At 42.6% G+C, this 20,253-nt stretch overlaps 1 protein-coding gene across 1 annotated transcript in view; it reads right to left on the bottom strand.

The window, feature by feature from the left end:
- Nucleotides 1-20,253, bottom strand: part of ADAMTS18 (ADAM metallopeptidase with thrombospondin type 1 motif 18) — a 152,192-nt gene that overhangs the window by 9,282 nt on the left and 122,657 nt on the right. The window contains exons 16-20 of the mRNA XM_061173193.1: nucleotides 17,574-17,715; nucleotides 14,823-14,949; nucleotides 11,369-11,573; nucleotides 8,812-8,997; nucleotides 2,652-2,864 (exon numbers count right to left, since the gene is read on the bottom strand). Coding sequence (XP_061029176.1) covers nucleotides 2,652-2,864; nucleotides 8,812-8,997; nucleotides 11,369-11,573; nucleotides 14,823-14,949; nucleotides 17,574-17,715 — 873 coding nt within the window. The remainder of the gene's footprint in view (nucleotides 1-2,651; nucleotides 2,865-8,811; nucleotides 8,998-11,368; nucleotides 11,574-14,822; nucleotides 14,950-17,573; nucleotides 17,716-20,253) is intronic.

Raw genomic sequence — 20,253 nt, 5'->3', positions numbered from 1 at the left:
GATGTAATTGTAAATGGGATTGTTTAATTTCTCTGACGGGTTGTTATTAGTGTGTGGAAATATAACAGATTTCTGTACCTTAATTTTGTATCCTACAGCTTTACCAAATCCGTTGATGAGCTGCAGTAGTTTTTTGGTGGTGCATCTTTAGGGTTCTCTCTATATAGTATCATGTCACCCACAAACAGTGACAGCTTTACTTCTTCTTTTCCAATTTGGATTCCTTTTATTGCCCTGCCTTGTGCCGAGGCTGCTGACCGCTGGTTGGTGAGGCTGTGTCACAAGGTGGCTGGCTGCAGAACCCTGGGGTTAGTGCTGGCTGGCTGGTGAGCAGGACCAGGGTCCAGGAGATCCCAGGGCTGATGCCCACCTACTGGTGCATTCAGCCAGGTCCTGGGGCTAGTGCCAGCCCAGTGGCAGGCAAAGTCAGGTCCTGGGGTCTGGCTGCAGAGTCCAGCAGTCCCAGAGGCTGTTCCTAAATATTGGTGGGTAAAGCCATTTTCTGACACAGCTGCTGTGGGTCTGGCATGTCTCACAGCTTGTGCTGGCCTACTGATGAGTTGGGCTGGATCCCAGGGCAGCCGGCAGCCAAGGTATCTCAGAGCTGGTGTTGGCCTGCTGGTGGGTGGGCTGGGTCCTGCCATGGCTGCCGTTGTCCTGAGGCTGCTGTCCACCCGCTGGTGGGTGAGGCTGGTTCTGAGGCTAGAGCAGGCTCACTGGTAGGCTGGACTTGGGCCCAGGGAGTCTTAAGGCAGCCTCTTTGCTGGTGGGTGGGGCAGTATCTGCACCCAGTTAAATTGCTTGGCCTGAGGCGTCCCAGTACTGGTGGCTTTAGGCTGGTAGGCAGGGCTGGATCCCTAGGCTAATCAGCTAGAGGGAGGTTACAAAATGGCGTGTGCCAGCACTAGTGTCCATGTGGTAGAATGAGCTCCCCAAATGCCTGATGCCAGTGTCTGTATCCAGGGTTTGTTCCAGTTGCTTCCTTCTTCTCCAGGAGACTCTCCAAGATCAGCAGGTAGGTCTGACCCAGGCTCCTTTCTAAGCATTGCTTATGCCCTAGGTCTCAGAGCACGTGAGATTCTGTGTGCACCCTTTAAGAGCGGTGTCTCTGTTTCCCACAGTGCTCCGGAACTCCTGAAAGTAAGCTCCACTGGCCTCCAAGGCCAAACGTTCTGAAGGCTCACCTTCCTGGTGCAGATCCCTCGCTCCCTGGGGACAAGCTCTGCAACTGTAACTATTCTCCCATTTGTGAATCACCCACCTTGGGGTATACTGCGACTCTGCCTCTCCTACCCATCTCACTGTGGCTCCTTCTTTATATCTTTAGTTGTAGAAGATCTTTTCTGGTAGGTTCCGGTCTTTGTCGTCAATTGTCGTTCTGTAAATAGTTGTTATTTTGGTGTGCCCATGAGAGGGGGTGAACTCCTACTCTGTCATCTGGGGAACTCTCCTCTCACAGTAGTAAATATTTTAGGCTTTATGGGCCATACGATTTTTGTTGCAGTTACTCAACTCTGCCTTTGTAGCACTAAAGCAGCCATGAACAACACAAACAAACAAATGAACATGGCTGTGTGCTAATAAAAGTTTATTCAGGCAGCAGTTGGGGGAGATAATTTGCCCACTGGCAATTATTTGCTGATCCCTGATATAAATGATTTTACATGAATCAATTTCCAAATCTGTTAAAAGAGTAAAATGATAAAAATTTTAAAAAGGAATTCATAGCAATAGGCATAGCATCTAGTATGAGCCTAGCCAATTAGAGATATGCAATCATGCTAATTTCCTGATCTTTCCTCCATGTTTTAGTTCCCAGAGCCTCCCAAATACATACCCAAACCTACCTGGCTCCTGTGTTGCATGATGAGGTGGGTAGCACCTCTCAAGCCAGTGGGGTCTCTGAAGAGCTATGTAACTCCCATTGGTTGTAACAATGCACGGACCAAAACACAGCTTTGGATTCCTGAGGGCATATTATTCTCTAACACTTAGCATCACATACCAATCCTAGCCCAAAGCAATGTGTCTAAAGTTGCTTCCAAGTCTTTCGAGGAAAAGGGTGTCTCTAACATCTGAGTTTAAAAGCTGGGTGTCTTTGGCTGAAATGCCTAAGTCACTGAGCTGTACCTGCCTCAAAATAGGGACAATAATACCCACTGATAAGACTGTTTCCAGGATGAAGGGAGGGAATACAGGATGCGTGTACAGTCCGTAGCATAGAAAGGGTTTGACAAATGTTAGCTATTATATTATTCAGAAACATGACATAAAAACCAAATGAGTCAAGACTCTGAGCAGCATTTCTAAAATACAGAAGACTCTAGTGATGGTTTTAACATCACCAACAACTGTGGACATTAGCACTACGTGACAGCCCTGGGACTAAGTACTTTATGTTATTTACTTGTTAAAAAACTAAAAGAAAAAAATAACAAACCCAGCTCTGCAAGATATTATCATCTCAATTTTCTAGATGTGAAAATGGAGGCTCACAGATGATGGAATCTGCCCAGGGCCGCATGGGCAGTGGAGCTGGCCAAGGAGCTCAGGTTGTTTGGACAGGTCTGTAACAGCAGCAGTTGTAAACTGCCTCCTTTTTTTGAATCTCTCCTAAATGTAGACCCCCCCCCCAATCTGTGTGCGCTCACCTGTTGCCATGGCGATGAATACCACCCAGCTGCCATACTGTACACTGGACGGGCTGGACACGCCCCTCGGTTGCAGGTTTCTTCCAAGTCCAGGTTTGGTTTCTTAATATTGCGGCACCGTCGCTCAGGGAGGGTTATCAGCTTGCCCTGGAAGGCCTTCTCGCTGCATTTCATTTCCCTCTTCCTCACCCCCAAACCACAGCTAGCGGAACACTAGGGGCCAAGAAAAGAGGCGTCAGTGTGCAGGCTCCACCATTAAGTCTGCTGAGCAGATGCGTTCTGACCTAAGGATGCACCATCCACGTGTGATCAGAGGGATGGGACTGCGGCAGGTCAACCACACCACACCAGGATCCCGAAAGCACTGCACCCGGTCCCTCATGCTACAGAGGCCAGAGAATTGGAGTCACTTTCCCAAGGTCACAGAATTCATCAGTACCATAAAACGAAATGAGGCCCTGCCCAGCAGGACCACGAGATGCCACATGGAGGGAGTGAGACAAAGTCCGAGAGAAAGACAAGATTGGCAGAGGATGTGATCAGGGTCTCTGTGTAGTGACTGGATGTCCAGGAATACCCGAGACCTCTCTGCAGAGTCAGGGGGTCTGTGTGCCAAGGAAGAGCAGGGCAGGGAGACTGGGGTTAGAGGCAGTGCAGGGGAAGAACCATCAGGTAACAAGTAACTTCCCTTCATTTTTACCCTGCCTCTCTCTTGGCTGAGATACAACCTGCAGCTGTGGTATGGCAGGAAAAACAAAAAGAGAAGGAGGGAGGCTGATGAAAAGTATGAGAAAACCTGTTTTTGTTTTAAACAGTATTATGGAAGACTGTACGAAGCCTTGATGAACTGAATAAATCAGTAAGAATTGGCATCAGTGTAACCATCATAAATAATGAAGGATAGGGATCGGACCAAGATGGTGGAGAAGCAGGGCGTGGAGTTCACCTTCTGCCACAAATACATCAAAGATACACCTGCACGTGGAATGATTCTCACAGAATATCTACTGAACCCTGGCAGAAGACCTCAGACTTTCAAAAGGGTAAGAAAATCTCCACATAACTGGGTAGGACAAAAGAAAAAAGGAAAAAAAAAAAGAGAAAGGAATTGGGACAGGATCTGTGCCCCTGGGAGGAAACTGTGCAAGGGGAAAACTTTCTGCACCCTGGGAAGTCCCCTCACTGGCAGGGAGATCAACCCGGACAGAGGGGAAGCTTTGGAGCCTTGGAGGAGCACAGCAACCAGTTTGTAGAGGGCAAAGAGGAGAGAGACCTGCATGGAGGGTTGGCACCACTGCCCGGCACCCCCTAGCCTGAGATGCTCCTCTGCTGAGGCAGGCAGGGGCTGGGTGCTGAGGCTCGGGATTTGGAGGTCAGACCCAGGGAGACGACTGGGGTTGGTTGCTTGGAGACACCCTGAGGGGGCTAGGGCATGGTATGCCCCAACTGAGGGAGTACAGAAAGAAGCCTGGGCCCATCAGAGAGGCAAGGCACTATTGTTGGGGGGGGTGGTGCTAGGAGAGGGGCAGGACTGCCATAGGAGCTTCTTTCTCTGTGAGTGCACTCTCCAGCAGCAAAGTCCTGGAGGGGAAAGTCTGCAACCTAGGTTACTCTACCCAGCAAGACGATCATTTCAAATAGAAGGGGAGAGAAAGAATTTCTCAGACAAGCAAAAACTAAAAGAATACAGCAGTACTAAACCTATCCTAAAAGAAATACTGAAAGGTCTTTTCTAAATAGAAAGGAAGATATAGGAAGCAGGAAATAGAAAGGAAGATATAGGAAGGAGGAAATCACAAATGGAAAGTAAATCACTTAAATAATTCAATATACAGATCAAAAGGAAAAAAAAACCTATCTGTGAAAGCAATGATAAACACAAGGAACAGTAAAAGGATAAACATGAAGATGTAAAAAAGGACATTAAAATCATAAAATGTGGGGAAAGAGTAAGAAAATGTAGATGCTTTTTTTTTTTTAGAATGTGTTAGAGCCTATTTGACTATCAGTCTAAAGCAAGCAGATATAGGAAGGGGTTAACATACTTGAAAAACAGGGCAACCACAAATCAAAAACATACAATAGATTCACAAAAACCAAAAAGAAGAAAACACAAGCATAAAATAAAAGGAAATCATTAAATCACAAAAAGAAAAACAACAAAGAAGAAACAGAATTAACTGGAAAACAAGGTTTAAAATGGCAATAAATACATATGTATCAATAATTACCTTAAATGTCAATGGACTGAATGCTCCAATCAAAAGACATAGAGTGGCAGACTGGATTAAAATACAAGAGACCCACCTTAGGGCAAAGGACACAAATAGACTGAAAATGAGGGGATGGAAGAAGATACTTCATACTAACAGAAACGACAAGAAAGCAGGAGTCACAATACTTGTATCAGACGAAATAGACTTTTTCTTTATGGCCTCTGTTTTAAAGAAGGACACTATATAATGATAAGAGGATCAATACAAAAAGAGGATTTTACACTCCTCAACATATATGCACCTAATACAGGAGCACCAAAATACATAAAACAAATACTAACAGACATAAAGTCTCCAACTATTATTGTATTCCTGTCAATCTCTCCCTTTAACACCCCACTCACATCAATGGACATATCTTCTAGACAGAAAATCAATAAGACAACAGAGATCCTAAATGATACAATAGAACAGTTACACTTAATTGATATTTTCGGGACATTACATCCAAAAAAAAAAAAAAACAAACCAGAATACACATTCTTTTCAAGTGCACATGGAACATTCTCTAGGATTGACCACATACTAGGGCACAAAACTAACCTCAACACATTTAAGAGTATAGAAATTATTTCAAGCATCTTCTCTGATGACTGCAATGGCATGAAACTAGAAATCAACCATAGGAAAAGAAATGAGAAAAAAACCGATTACATGGAGACTAAACGATGTGCTACTAGAAAAACCAATGGGTCAACAAGGAAATCAAAAAGAAACTAAAAAATACCTTGAAACAAATGAAATGAAAACACAACCATACAATATCTATGGGATGCAGCAAAATCAGTTCTTACAGGGAAGTTCCAAGCAATACATGCCTTCCTCAAAACAATAAGAAAAATCTCAAACAACCTAACCTACTACCTGAAATAATTAGAAAAAGGAGAGTAAATTAGAAAAAGGAGAGTAAACCTAAAGGCAGCAGAAGGAAGGAAACAATACAGATCAGAGGAAATAAAACAGAGATTAAAAAACAATAGAAAAAATCAATAAAATCAAGAGCTCGTTCTTTGAAAGGGTAAACAAAATTGACAAACCTCTGACCAGACTCACCAAGAAGAAAAAGAGAACCCAAATAAACAAAATAAGAAATGAAAAATGCATTAAAGACTTAAACATAAAACATGACACTGTAAAACTCCTAGAAGAGAGCATAGGCAAAACATTCTCTGACATAAATCGTACCAGTGTTTTCTTAGGTCAGCTTCCCAAGGCAATAGAAATAAAAACAAAAATAAACAAATGGGACCTAATCAAACTTACAAGGTTTTTCACCGCAAAGGAAACCATAAAAGAACCGAAAAGACAGCCTGTGGAACGGGAGAAAACTTTTGCAAATGATGCAACCAACAAGGGCTTAATCTCCAAGATATACAAACAGCTCATACAACTTAACAACAGAAAAAACAAAGAACCCAATTGAAAAATGGGCAGAAGACCTAAATAAACATTTCTCCAAAGAAGATGTACAAATGGCCAATAGGCACAGGAAGAGATGCTCAACATCACTAATTATTAGAGAAATGCAAATCAAAACTACAGTGAGGTACCACCTCACACTGGTCAGATGGCCATTATTAAAAAGTCTAAAATAACAAATGCTGGAGAGGGTGTGGAGAAAAGGGAACCCTCCTGCACTGTTGGTGGGAATGTAAGTTGGTGCAGGCACTGTGGAAAACCGTATGGAGGTTCCTCAGAAAACTAAAAATAGAATTGCCACATGATCCAGCATATAACCAGACAAAAAACTTTAATTAAAAATGATACATGCACCCCTATGTTCACAGCGGCACTATTCACAATAGCCAAGACATGGAAGCAACCTAAATGTCTATTGACAGATGAATGGATAAAGAAAATGTGGTACATATATGCAATGGAATATTACTCAGCCATAAAAAAGAATGAAATTATGCCATTTGCAGCAACATGGATGGATCTCGAGATTATCATACTAAGTGAAATAAGTCAGAAAGAGAAAGACAAATACCATATGATGTCACTTATATGTGGAATCTAAGATATGACACAAATGAACATATCTATGAAACAAAAACAGACACACAGATATAGAGAACAAACTTGTGGTTGCCAAAACAGAGGGGTGGAGGGAGAGGGATGGATTGGGAGTTTGGGGTTAGTAGATGCAAATTATTACATTTAGAATGGATAAACTACAAGGTCCTGCTGTATAGTACGGGGAACTATATCCAATCTCCAGGGATAAACCATAATGGAAAAGAATATAGAAAAGAATGTATATATGTGTATAACTGAGTCACTTTGCTGTACAGCAGAAATTAGCACAACACTGTAAATCAACTCTACTTCAATAAAGATAAAATAAATAATGAAGGATAACACTGAGCTTATACTTACAGCAGCGCTATGAGGGAGGGAGGTGCAAGTGTTGGCTCCAAGGTGCCAAGGAGGAAAGTGAGGCTTAGCCCAAGGTCACACCTGTAGTAATCACTGAAGGCTGCTTTTTAATGGGCTAAGTCTGATTCAAGCCCATGCCTTTAGCCATTAGGTTATAATGTCTCTTAAAGAAAATGAGCGAGGAGGAGAGAGGCGGACGTGTTGCTCTATACTTGTCATCTACATAGAATGAAAGGGCATTGATGGAAAAGACCCAGAGGCTGTTGGGATAGAAGCCCCTCCGCTACTGGACCTCACCATCCCCACTAGTGACCTTTTCTCTTTCTTGGCATCTGCCTTGCTCACCAGACTGTGGACTCCATAAGAGCAGAGACCTCGCCTTATGTGTTTCTGATGTACACTTCCGGTTTGGCGCCCTTTCTCATGTTTCCTATGCCTGTGAACTCAAAGGATTTTCCCAAGCTAGAAGTCTGGGGGGCATCTTTAAATCTTCCCTCTCCCCTACCCAACATATGCCTGAAGGTACCAGCCGGCCTCTTTAGGAACTCTCAAAGACCCTGCTTCCCGCCATCCCTGGAAAACTTTCATCTTTTGTTTTCATCACTGCAATATCCAGGCAAGCGCCTTTCCTGCCTCTGGCTTTGGGTTCCCCTGTCTGAAATGAAAACCTGATTGTTCGTTCCACTGCTTTATTTAAAATTTTAAATAGCTCCCCAGCATTTATAGGATATATTTGTAGTCCGCCACCCCCGGCCCTCACGATCTGTGCCTGATGAAACCTCTAGCTTCCACCCCGACCGCCTACCCAGTTCCGCCCTGACTGCGTTATATTCTCTGGTCTCTCCCTTGCGTAGGGTGCACCCTCTGTCTGAACAGCCCTGGCCCTGTCTTTGCCTGATTCCTGCTCATCCCTCAGGCTCACACTCCTTGGAAAGTCTCTTCTGCCAAGGTTTCCTCCTGACACGGGGGTTGGGTGGACCTTAGGCTCTCCCGTGGAATCACAGACCCCTACCACAGCACTCCGCTTACCTTACCTGTATCTTTTTTTTTTTAATTTAATTTACTTAATTTTGGCTGCGTTGGGTCTTCGTTGCTGTGCGCGGGCTTTCTCTAGTTGTGGCTCGCGGGCTCTAGAGCGCAGGCTCGGTAGTTGTGGTGCATGGGCTTAGTTGCTCCGCGGCATGTGGGATCTTCCCGGACCAGGGCTCGAACCCAGGTCCCCTGCATTGGCAGGCGGATTCCCAACCACTGTGCCACCAGGGAAGTCCCACCTGTATTTTTATACACATGCTTTATGCGGTTTGGTACCTCCACCGCCCAGGCACTGCCCAATCAGTGTGATGGGTGCTTTATTAATATGTGAGGAAGAAATCAGCAGGGAAGAATGAATAATAAGCAGCCACGTGGTATACATGTGTGGAACAGAAAGGAGCATTGAGTGTTTCGATGCTGGGGGATGAGCTGAGCATTCCCCAAAAAACCCAGCACTACATCTCAACTCATACCTCACTCCACGAAGAGACGACCCACTGGAGCCGACTGTTCTTGGGACATCGTCCTAGGACGCAGCCCTCCTGCGATTCTGGTCTCGGGCTGCTGGCACACAAGCTCTCAGGGACGTCCTCTACCGTCGCAGAACTTTTACACAGGACTTCACGTTTCCTCACCCCTCGCCCACAGGTCTTAGAACACTTGAGATTTAAAAAAAGGCATGTACATGCTAGTCTCAAAAGACTGTCTTCCAGGTGAATTCCAGGCGAATGCATTAATGAAGGGTTTACAAAGCAATTTTTAAGCACTAGAACCAAATGCCCAATAAAATTCCTTGCAGCCAGCAGAATAAATCTTTCCTCCATCCAGAGCCTCTAAGTACAGATTAGTGTTCCCTTTCAACATTCTGAATGCCCAGGGGTTGCTGTGTTGCCCCAGGTCTGAAGACAAGTTTTATTCTTAATGGAGAAGAGAGGGATTCTGTGCACAGCACACATGATAACAATTTGGAAAATGGTACAGGGCCTATTCATTGATGTAACTGTATCTCTCTCTGGCACAAGGCAGAGTCAATCTGGGCATTGGTGAAAGAGGACTGTCAGTGCTTCGGACAAGGAGAATAATAGCAAAGTATAATATGTACAACAGGGATGGCAACAGACCGTGACATTTATAAAAATGGGGCGGGAGTGTCCAATTCTTGCCCCTAACATCTGCTATTTCTAGGCGGGGCACTGTGCTAACTCTTGGGGAAAAATTAAGTCGACACTCATCAAATATTTGGAGTAACTGTGCACGGTGGGGTCATACTCTTCTACTCTTACTGTCTTGACCTTCACAAGGACTGTGAAATATGTTAGGCGGCAAATAATCTCCTGGCTTTCAGATGTGTAGTTCAAAAGTTGCCGAGATCACTTAGACTTTGGCCCCAGGCTGGGGTGTGCCCTCAAGGGACATGTCCCCTCCCTGGCCTTTACAGTCTTCTTGTTCACCTCTCAGAAGGGCCGCACGAGATGTGGTCCCATTTGTCTTGGCTCTTTGTGAGTTTGCAAACATCTAGGGCACCGTTCCAAGCCTGCTCAGAGGACCAATGGGAATTCTCAGTCTTCATATTTTTAAGGGAAATGGAGACAGGATGATGATGATATCATAATAATCATCTCTCTGCAAACCACAGCAGAGAACATTTATTTAATGCCTTCTGCGCATGATGATATACCTTAGTGTATACCAGGGCCTATATCACATGACCCTCTAACCAGCCCATGAGATAATTGCTATTATCCCATTTTACAAAGGAGGTGTCTGAGAGTCACAGAGCTTAGGTACCTTGACCAAGATGAATCGACCGTCTGCCAAGTTGTGGAGATGGGCAAATTCGTCTGATATCAGACCAGGGCTCTGCACCCCTAAACATCTCTCATTCATGTTCATAACATCCAAGTAGTTAAATTCTTATTCAATAGAATTCTTATTTATCGTGATTTTTTTCCAGCATGGTAAGATGTTTAAATTGCTTCCCAAATGGTTTCCAGAGCCATGGTCTCTAATGGAAGAACTGGCTGCTATCACAGTTCTGAAGGACCCCTTTCGTATTGAGTAAGTTCTCAAAAGGACATATTTGGTTTTAGTTGTCAAATAAAAGGGGGTGTGAGGGTGCAAGGCTAAACTTCATCCGAAATCAATACTCTCCAGGATGTAATGCACCCTATGGGAAAACTCGGTAGAAATGTGGTCAGGGGCTCCTACCTGGCTTCATAGTTCAGGTGATGAAACCTCTGCATTTGCTTTGCATTAATCCCTAAAACTGGCTTGCCATCCATGGTTTGGCAGAGGCTGGGCTCTCACCTGCAAGGATGCTGTGTACCAGGGTTCTTGGCACATTTTGGACCAGATAATTTTCGGGGGGCTAGACATTTTTTACAATGCCCTGTGCATTGTAGGATGTTTCCCTCTACCAACCAGATGCCAGTATCATCATCCTCCAGAGCTGTGATGATCAAATTGTCTCCACGGCCAAATTCCCCTGGGGGGCAAACTGCCTCCAGCTGACACCCTCTGAGTTGTGAATGTCAAGGTAGTTCTAGGGCTCTTCCAACTTCATGGGTTTGTACCTTTCATTGGGAGTTCGTGGCAAGAGCCAACTTCCGCCCAACTCCTCTCTGTAGTCTAATAACCGCACCTCTTGCCATTGAAGCAAGAGTTAAATACCCTTTCTATGCCTAGTTCTTGCTATTTTCCGTTTGCTTTGGAGAATTCAGTAGCCAGTTACATCTGCCAATCCTCCAACACTCACTAGTCTAGCCTAAATGGCCTCCATATCCTAATTTTTTAGGAGATTAGACTTTGAAGTATTCTAAGCTGTTGTACAGGGGGTCTCACACTTCCGGCTGCATAAGCATCACTACAAATGCTAATTAAAATGCCCCATTTCACATTAACTCAGTGTGATTCCCACAAAGGCATAAACAGCTGAGACACTCTTAGGGGAAAAAAGATACCACCCGTATTTTTGTCACCTTCCTTTTCCATGGGGAACGAGACCAATGACTCCAAGCCTTTCCCACTTACCTGAGACCAGGGCCCAGGGCTCCATTCTGGAGGGCAGCCATGGCTGTTGCAGACTTGAACCTGAGTGGGTGTGCTCACTGGGCAGAGAGAATGCAATACCGCTTCCTCCTTTTGGAAGGGCTTCTTCTGGACACACTGGACCTTCCGGCTCTGCTGGCCCCCCGCACATGACCTGCTGCACACGCTCCATTCGCCTGGCTTCCAGCTTTCAGTGAAAGACAAAATTACCTCTGGTGAAGCTACGACTATGGATCATCAATTCCAAAGCAGTTACTGTGAAAGATTAACCACCTGATGAAAGCCTAAGGTCAACTGTAGAACCAATACGGCCAATTCATATTGATTCTGCTTTTATAGATTTTCAAGCCTATGTGAATGTGGTCCATTTGTAGGGAATCACATTTAATCACCACATAATTCTGGGGAAAAATACGTTCCTGTCCTCTGCAGGCAAAGAAACATGTGCCATTTGGAAATGTGAGCGATTCATTCATTCAGCCAATTGGGATCTTAAACCCTGTGCCACGGGATCTCCTAGGCATTAGGGTTGGAAAAAATGAATGAAGCAATGCTTTTCCCATTAAGAAGCCTATGGAAGAGGTGGCTATGTGAACAAATAAAGACGATACTTTCTGATAATTGCTACAAAGAAGTTAATAAAAGTACAATAATGAGACTAATGAAACAAGGGGTCAGTGAGGGGGAGAGAGGGGTGTGTGTGTGTGTGTGTGTGTGTGTGTGTGTGCGTGCGTGCGTGCATCTGAAAGAGAGAGGGGCACATTCAGAGAGGGTCTTACAAAGACTATTTCTAAGTAGGTGGTTCCCCCGACTACTTTTTCTGGTTAGCCTTAAACTTTACTGATGGGTTAGAGAGATAATCTCGAGTTCTTTATTTAAAGATTGCCAGGTCACTGTTTTTTTTCACAGCTGTCTGAGACTTGGTGTACACTGAAGAATGATCAACTGAAACCATGAATCCTTGTCAACAACTGCCTGTGATTAATTGAAATTCTCTGATTTGAAGGCCTAGCGTTAAAAAGATCCACCAGATAGGATCATGATACGTTTCAAAGCATCCATGTCTAAAACTGCTTTTGGTTTACAAATATTCTAAGTATCATTTGAAAGTATAAAAACATCACTGAGACCAAATATGTCTTTGTTACACCTCTGCATTTCTGCATCTTCCTAGTCCTACGATTTTTGCTCTGGTTTCCCCTGCCCCTCCCCAAGCCTGAGGTGTGAGGTTAAAGACCTTTCTGTTAGTCCAGAGAACTTAGTACATGAGTTCTAGGATTTTAAGTATTCTAAAACATTGCATAAGCCATGTTATCTTAGTTAAAGAGAGATGATACCAAATAAAAGAATTCCTTATATTTGTACAATCATTTTATCTTACAGTAAGATGCAAAGAAAAGATATACATTATCATGAAATTATTAGTTTTAATCAACCCCGACCTCACAGACCTGATTCCTCCACTGTCCATTTTCTCCCTTATTGCTTTTTTTTTTTTTTTGGCCGTGTCTTGTGCCTTGCACAGAGTCCTAACCGCTGGACCACCAGGGAAATCCCCTTACTGGTTTTATATATTTATCATTTTTATAGCACATATCTCACTGCATCTCAATTATCTGTTTACACATCCACCTCTTCCATTCGATGGTGGGTTCATTGAGGGCAGGAACTACAGGCTATTCATCTCCATCTTCCAGTCCTCAGCTGAGGACCTGGCGTACCGTAGGGCACATAACATGGTCATCACATGGGAAAATAATGGAGTTAGATCAGATGAGCTCCTTGGTCCTTAGAACTCTAATAGTCTAAGCCCTTATTTCTAGTATATCTCTGCGGAAGAATAGTCCCTAAAAGGTCCCCTTATTCAACAGGAAATACTGAGATAAATAATAGGGTTGCAGGGAATTCCCTGGAAGTCCAGTGGTTAGGACTTCGCAGGTTTGATCCCCGGTCAGGGAACTAAGATCCTGCAATGCCTCTCACTGCGAGGCCAAAAAAAAAAAAAAAAATAGGGTGGCCATAAAAGGGAAAAGAAGCAAAAGATACTGCCCATTTCACTCCAACTCTGTAGAGTCACTGCAGGGGCTGTTCTGCTTTTAAAGAGCCAGCAAACTTGTTACTGCACAGAATATCATTTGTACGTGGAGCCATCAGGAAAGTTCTGGGAGTTAAGCGTGACCAGTGCTCTCTCTCCCCTTTCATGGACGTACATACAAATGGGGTTCCTTTCTTTTCTTGGTGGAGATAAACAATGATGGAAAGGAGGCTTAAAATAAGAAAATATTAGCTTGCCATCCAAGTGTACTGACAATCCCTACATGTACCTAAACGTACACACACATGCGTGCGCACACACGCACACACACCCCCACGCAACACACCCCCATCTAAGGGAGAGGTTATTCCACAAGGATCAATAACACTGTCTGGTTATCACGTCTTAGAGCCACGGGATATTTTTAGAGCCAGACACTTCTTAGCAAGAGAGAAAATTCCATGGAAGCCCCCCACATGTCTTTCTCCTTTTTGTGTTCAGGATACAGCTGGTTCCAAACTCTAAGGGAAAAACTGAGTTGACAATTGGGCCTAGGGGATTGGTGGGGAGCTGAAGCCCCGAACGATTATGACAAATACACTATTTACAAGGAAAAAAATATGTATGTATATAAAAAGATTGTGCAATATAATCGCATCACCACAAAGCAAACACTACTTATTAAGATGATCGGAAACAGCAGGGAACACAACAGTGCCGTAGAAGAAACCCTGTCAACTCTATATAAATATATTTGGCAGAAGATAAATCAAACAAGAAGAGACTCCATTTGGCTGGGAACATTACTTAAAATTAGTGCTCAAATAGTAGTGTGGCTAAAATCAATCCAAAAGCAAACCCACTGAGTTCCCCACAGTGTCTCTTCATCAAAAATGGGGTTACCACTTGGGCTCTACTCCTTTCTTTTTACTTTGTGTCGTGCTACTGTGTAATTTGCATTTGGGCTTTCATGGGTTGCAGAGTAATATGATTTTTAAATTCTTGGATGACTCTATACAAGTTAAGCATACAACCACATAGAAATTTAACTAACATAGGATTCTATGTTAGTTAAATATCTGTTTTAGTTCAGAGAAGAGGGGTCTCTATGAAAAGGTTGAAAAAAGATGCCTTTATGCCTTTCTTTACCCCAAGGTTATGTTGGCATAGCCACAGTCTGAGTGTCTGAAGCAAATTTGTGTTTTTCAAGTTATATATTTTAACTGCAACTCTCGTCTCCTTTCTTACATTGCCTTTTTTTGGGGGTGGGGCAGGGGGTATTCTGTCTATCTTTGAATCACTTTTGATCAGAGGCATCGACAGTGGCTTCAACCATCTCCTATCAACAATAAAGGCACACAAGTACAGATGCAACCAGAAAGACATTTCCAGATGACTTACTAGGCAGGGCAGGAGAAGGCATTGCACATTTTGGGTTCAGTTGCTGGCTTGGCTCTTGCATTGCAGAATGAGGAATTGACTTGAGTGTTTTGATCCCGTAAGCAAATGGCCTTGACACTTATGTAACCTAATAAGACATCAGAAGTTACAAAGTGAAAATTGCAGATAACCAATTCCATTTAGTTTCCAAGTTTAGCTTCCGGTTTACCGGGGTTCTGATATTTTACTGAAGACACAGAACCTAAATATTGTATGAAAACACTTCCTTCTGATAAAATCTACAACTCATGTGAATTCCACCCTAATGCCATGCCCCCCCCAAGAAAATAGTTTTCATATTTTAATACTTTTTAACATGTAGCGTCTTAGTTTTCAAGACTGCCATGGATTCTAGAACGATACAGTAATAAAGGCAGCCTTTTGAAAACAGGGCAATATCTGTTTGAGGGAAATAGCCCACAAGCTTTCACTCACACTGCACATATCTAATGGAAAACGTTCTTCAAAGAAAAATCTTGGGGGAATTATGTGTGGAAACTCTTAAGATTTTGCTTTTTCATGAAGCATCTTCTATACTTCCCTGAGAGCATGTGCATATATAAACAAAAAGTTGAACTCACTGAATATGTGTTCATACTTGTCCGCAAGGACTCTGGTTTTTTGTTTCTGTCTGTTCACCCCACTGCCTTGTTTTCAATATTCATTTCAGGACCTCTCATCAAGATACACTTTATTTTGTGTGTGATTAACTGTATGTGTCAGCTCCCCACAGAGGAACGCTGCCTCCTCTTTCAATTGTCTTTATTCACATGGACTTTTCCTTAAAATGGAATCTGAGCAACAGTGAAAAGTCACTCCCGCTAGAATGATTAGGTTGAAGGGGGTTTACTTTCAGGAGGAACCGATCAAAATATTGGGACTCCCTAAAGTTAAGAGTTTGCTTCTGGAGAACGTATTCATTTGGACTTGTCTTCTCTTAGACTTCCGACATGCTATGGTCTGTGAGTCACAGGAAGGTGTTGCTAACTCAAGGCAAAGGAGAATCCCATAATGCACTTGTCCAGCATCCTCCCCTTGGTTGTATTTATTCCCTGTAAATGGAAAATGGACTGAATCTCTCTCTTTCCCAAGGAACCTGTGCTCTCTCCGGAATACCAGGAAGTTATTGCGAATGATCTCAAAGAGCATTTGATACGTGAACTGTTCATGCTCGAAGACTACGTGAAAAAGAACATAAAGATTATGGTTTCTGTTCTGTTAAAAAAAAAACACAACATAAAATGATACATGTGTGGCATGTGTCTGAGTATGTGAAACACATGTGTTTTTATGCTTGCTTAAGAAAAAGAATACAATGATATAGACCAAAGTATTAACATTGGCTATTGCTGATTAAAAGATTATGGGAGATTATTTTCTTCTTTATAGCATATTGCTTTTAAAATGTGTATTAATAAAAAATATATTCCCTTTTAATTATTGAATATATATTTTTAAAAAGAAGTATTTCCTCATATTTTGTTAACTAGCATGGGCAGCTGAAGACAGAATTTCTTCACTTTCTGTATTTCTGCTCTGTCTCTGGTCCCAAGATGCCCCAGTTTGCTCAGTGGGATGGACACAGTAGGGAGACCCGCTGTCACCAGGTGCTCTGAGCATGAGGAAATGAGCTTCATGCTTTGGTTTCATGGACTTATTTATGGACTCATTCTTCTTCCCAAAGGGCAAGTGTGACAAAGATTGACTTACCAACCAATATGTAATATTTTGGGACCTAAATAAAATGCCTCCCTTCTACGCACTGAGAGGATGGCTGTTGTTCTTCCTTCCTTACAAGGGCTGTTTCTCAGATTTAATCCATTTCCCTGCGGGGCTGGAACGCCACTGCTTCCACGTGTCAGATCGCTGTCTTAAGTCTGCCTTGCGTGTGCTTTCACTGTCTTGCCCCTACCTTCTCTAAGTCCCACTGGGAGGCTGACAACAACAGAAAAGTCAGGACAGAAAGACACGAAGCTGTGAGCTGAAAAATCCATCAATGACTCAATCCTTACATTTATAAGAAATGGACACATGTTTTATATTCCCCCCCCCCTTGTAAGTTTCAGATGCGTAACTTTTGAGTCCTGGTTGTGGCTGACTTGAGATTTGTGTGAGTTGGTTCCTTTCTACATAGGAAAATCCCCGAAGAGTACAAATAACATTTGCTCTTTTTTTTTTTTTCTTACAGTGACAGTTCCCATAAAGATAGTTCTTTTGTTGCTTATTTAAACCATACAATGGAAAGACGTCTGGAGTGAAAGAACCTGGTTTTTTTTTTTTTTTTTTTTTAAAACAGGGCAGGTGGGGGGGTTCTACAAAAGGAAACTGAGGCGGCAAGTGGGGGTCAGACCATGCGGGGTCCGGTGGGCCACGATGAGGAGCATGGGTTTCATCCAAGTGCAAAGAGGAGCCATGGATGACTTTGAAGCAGAAGAACATAATTTCATTTTTTTTTTCTGTTGCTGTAATATTTTCTTTTGAAATTATTTTTTTATACAGCAGGTTCTTATTAGTTATCTATTTTATACATATTAGTGTATATATGTCAATCCCAGTCTCCCAATTCATCCCACCACCCACCCCCTGCCCGCCACTATTCCCCCCTTGGTGTCCATGTTTGTGCTCTACATCTGTGTGTCTATTTCTGCCCTGCAAACCGGTGAAAGACCCTGTTTAAGGAGAGACGTGGAAGACAGTGAGGAAATCAACTACCTCCACCACAGGAGAAGGAACAATCTGACTGCTCTGTGCTCCAGGTGTGGCTGTGTCTTTCTGAGGCTGGCTGAGTTCCATTCACGACCTGGGGAAGTGCATACTTCCAAGATATCCCCGGATTTTTGCCTTGCATCAGAATCTGGACAGTGTAAGATACAAATCAGAGATCAAGAGACAGGTCAGACCCTGGAATTCCAGAAATCTCACTGAACATTTTAGAGATATTTGCATGCCATTTTGACCTCCAAGCTGGTTCACATCATTGTTCCCAAGTATGTTTTATGTTGATTTAAAGTTTGCCCATGACACTTTAAAATGTGTACCTCTAGAGCACCAGACCTGTGATTTAGAAAGACAGTAGGGAAACAGGACATTTGCTATAAGCCCACAGCCCTCAGTTCTAGGCATATCCAATGAATAAGGCAAGACAATAGATTTTTACCTTATGTTGAAGGAGAGGTTATACTATGAGGTCTCAACCTTCACTTTAAACTTGAAAGCCTAGTATGATACTAACACATACTGGTGCTCCACAGATAACGGTTGAAATTGAATCAGCGTATATAGATTTTTATGATTTATCCTGGCCCACAACTTATAATCCCTCTCCTGGATGCCAGTAGATGCTAGACACAAGGGAAGCACTCAGAAAACCTTAGAATACCCCACTTAGAATCCCTATCATCAACCTTAGAATCCAGGCAGATTCCCAATAGGATTTCCACAGAGAATCTGCCCAAAGGGTAGGTGTCTGTTAACTGTGTACCAGGATGAGCAGATAAGACAAAAAGAAATATGATCAGAAGCAGTGGTTGGTAATATATATACTGGAATGGATTTGACCTCAAAAGGGCAAGGACTTGGGATAAATCTGATACTATCAGGTCTGACTACTAAAATAAGAGCAATCATTTACTGGCACTTCCCAGGTGTCAGACACTCTGCCGGGCTTTTTCTATGCATTATTTCAAGAGTCCTCTAACCACTCTATAATGTAGGTGTCTATTTTTTCATCGAAAAAAAAAAAAAACTGAGAAGAATGAACTTGTGCAAGATCACACAGGTGACCGGTGAATGAGATTAAAATAGAATTTAGGCCCTCCAACAAAATGTGCCTAAAGACTGTAAGATATCACCTTTTTATTTTTTTTCTTGGCGTATAGTTGATTTACAATGTTGTGTTACTTTCAGGTGTAGCAAAGTGTTTCTGTTATATGTGTGTGTGTATATATATGTGTGTGTGTGTGCATATGTGTGTATGTATATATATTCTTTTTCAAATTCTTTTCCATTATAGGTTATTACAAGATATTGAGTAGAGTTCCCTGTGCTATACAGTAGGGCCTTGTTGTTCATCTATTTTATATATAGTAGTTTGTATCTGTTCATCCCAAGCTCCTGATTTATCCCTCCCCCCCACCCCTTTCCCCTTTGGTAACCATAAGTTTGTTTTCTATGTCTGGATATCACCTCGTTTTTGGTGTAGGCAAACACATTATTTGCCTCCCTTCCTGATCCTCTCTTTTCTTAACTACTTCTCTTTGTTTTTTCTTTCAAGCTCAAAGCATGAATACAAACAGCTGGTTTTCTCCCAACCCGTGTCTTGTGAAAAACGTGTGTTACCACCAGAACTGGGCATTCATGGCCAAGAAGCAAAGCAGGTTTCCAGTTAAAAATAGGAACTCCTGGCTCTATCTCTATCTGGTGGGATCCCACCTCAATTAAAGTTGGGTGGGTGGCAGCAGTTCAAGGACCTCCTTATACCAGACCGCTCCTTAGGATACTACAAAATGGTTTCCACTTTGCTATTAGCTTAAATGTCTCCAGAAGTATTATGGCTTGCTCTGAAGATTCCATGGTGTAGTCATCATTTGTCATCCAACAAAACAAATCCTGGTGGCCCCCAGAAACAACCAAATTGTTAATAGATGGGTCTTAGTTTCCCTCACCCCCATCCAAAACAAAAAGCAAACAAAACACAACAGGTAGTACCATTAAAATCAACAAATGCCGAATTCTCATTAGTCACCAATGAAAACCTTCTCAAAATCAAGGTCTTAGGAGTCTTTGAATTCCGAGGATCTTTCTAGTCTTTGCTTTTCTTATTTTTGCAGCTAAGTGATACAAACTGTTCTTGGAATCATGTGTTCAGTTATGTTATAACATTTCATATATTTTGAATAAATAGAATGCTTTTCTTATTTGAGATTTTTTGCAGTGTTTTTGTTAATGTCTTCATGTGATATTATGTAAACAGAGACACTTTAGAGCTTTATTCACAATCAAGCTAGAATTTTGAGAGGAATTTCACATCCAGAAGGTAATACTGATGCTCATGGATATTTCAACTCAATTTCTCCTTGAGTTAAAGTGATATCTCAAATGTAACACTTTTGGTTGCTATTTTCTTTATGCAGTAGTAATGCAGAGATCTTGTAGGGAAGAAAGTAACGCAGCACACCACGTGTGCAAGCATGGCAGTAAAACACAGGTGAAATGTATCAGAGTTAGAGTGAGCTAAGGCTCAAGATCAGGATGATATTACAATAGAATGGAGTTGCATCACACATGCACATAAGATAGACAAATTCAAGGGCAAGCGTGATAGAGACAGAAATCCACTCACTTAGCTCCACTTCCTAGTACCACCCCACCCCACATTCAGACTAGATCCTGA

This window comes from Eubalaena glacialis, chromosome 18 (assembly GCF_028564815.1).
Source record: "Eubalaena glacialis isolate mEubGla1 chromosome 18, mEubGla1.1.hap2.+ XY, whole genome shotgun sequence".
NCBI classification, from domain to species: Eukaryota; Metazoa; Chordata; class Mammalia; order Artiodactyla; family Balaenidae; genus Eubalaena; species Eubalaena glacialis.
The sequence above is the reverse complement of the archived record's forward strand: the minus strand, read 5'-3'. Positions and strand labels throughout refer to the sequence as shown.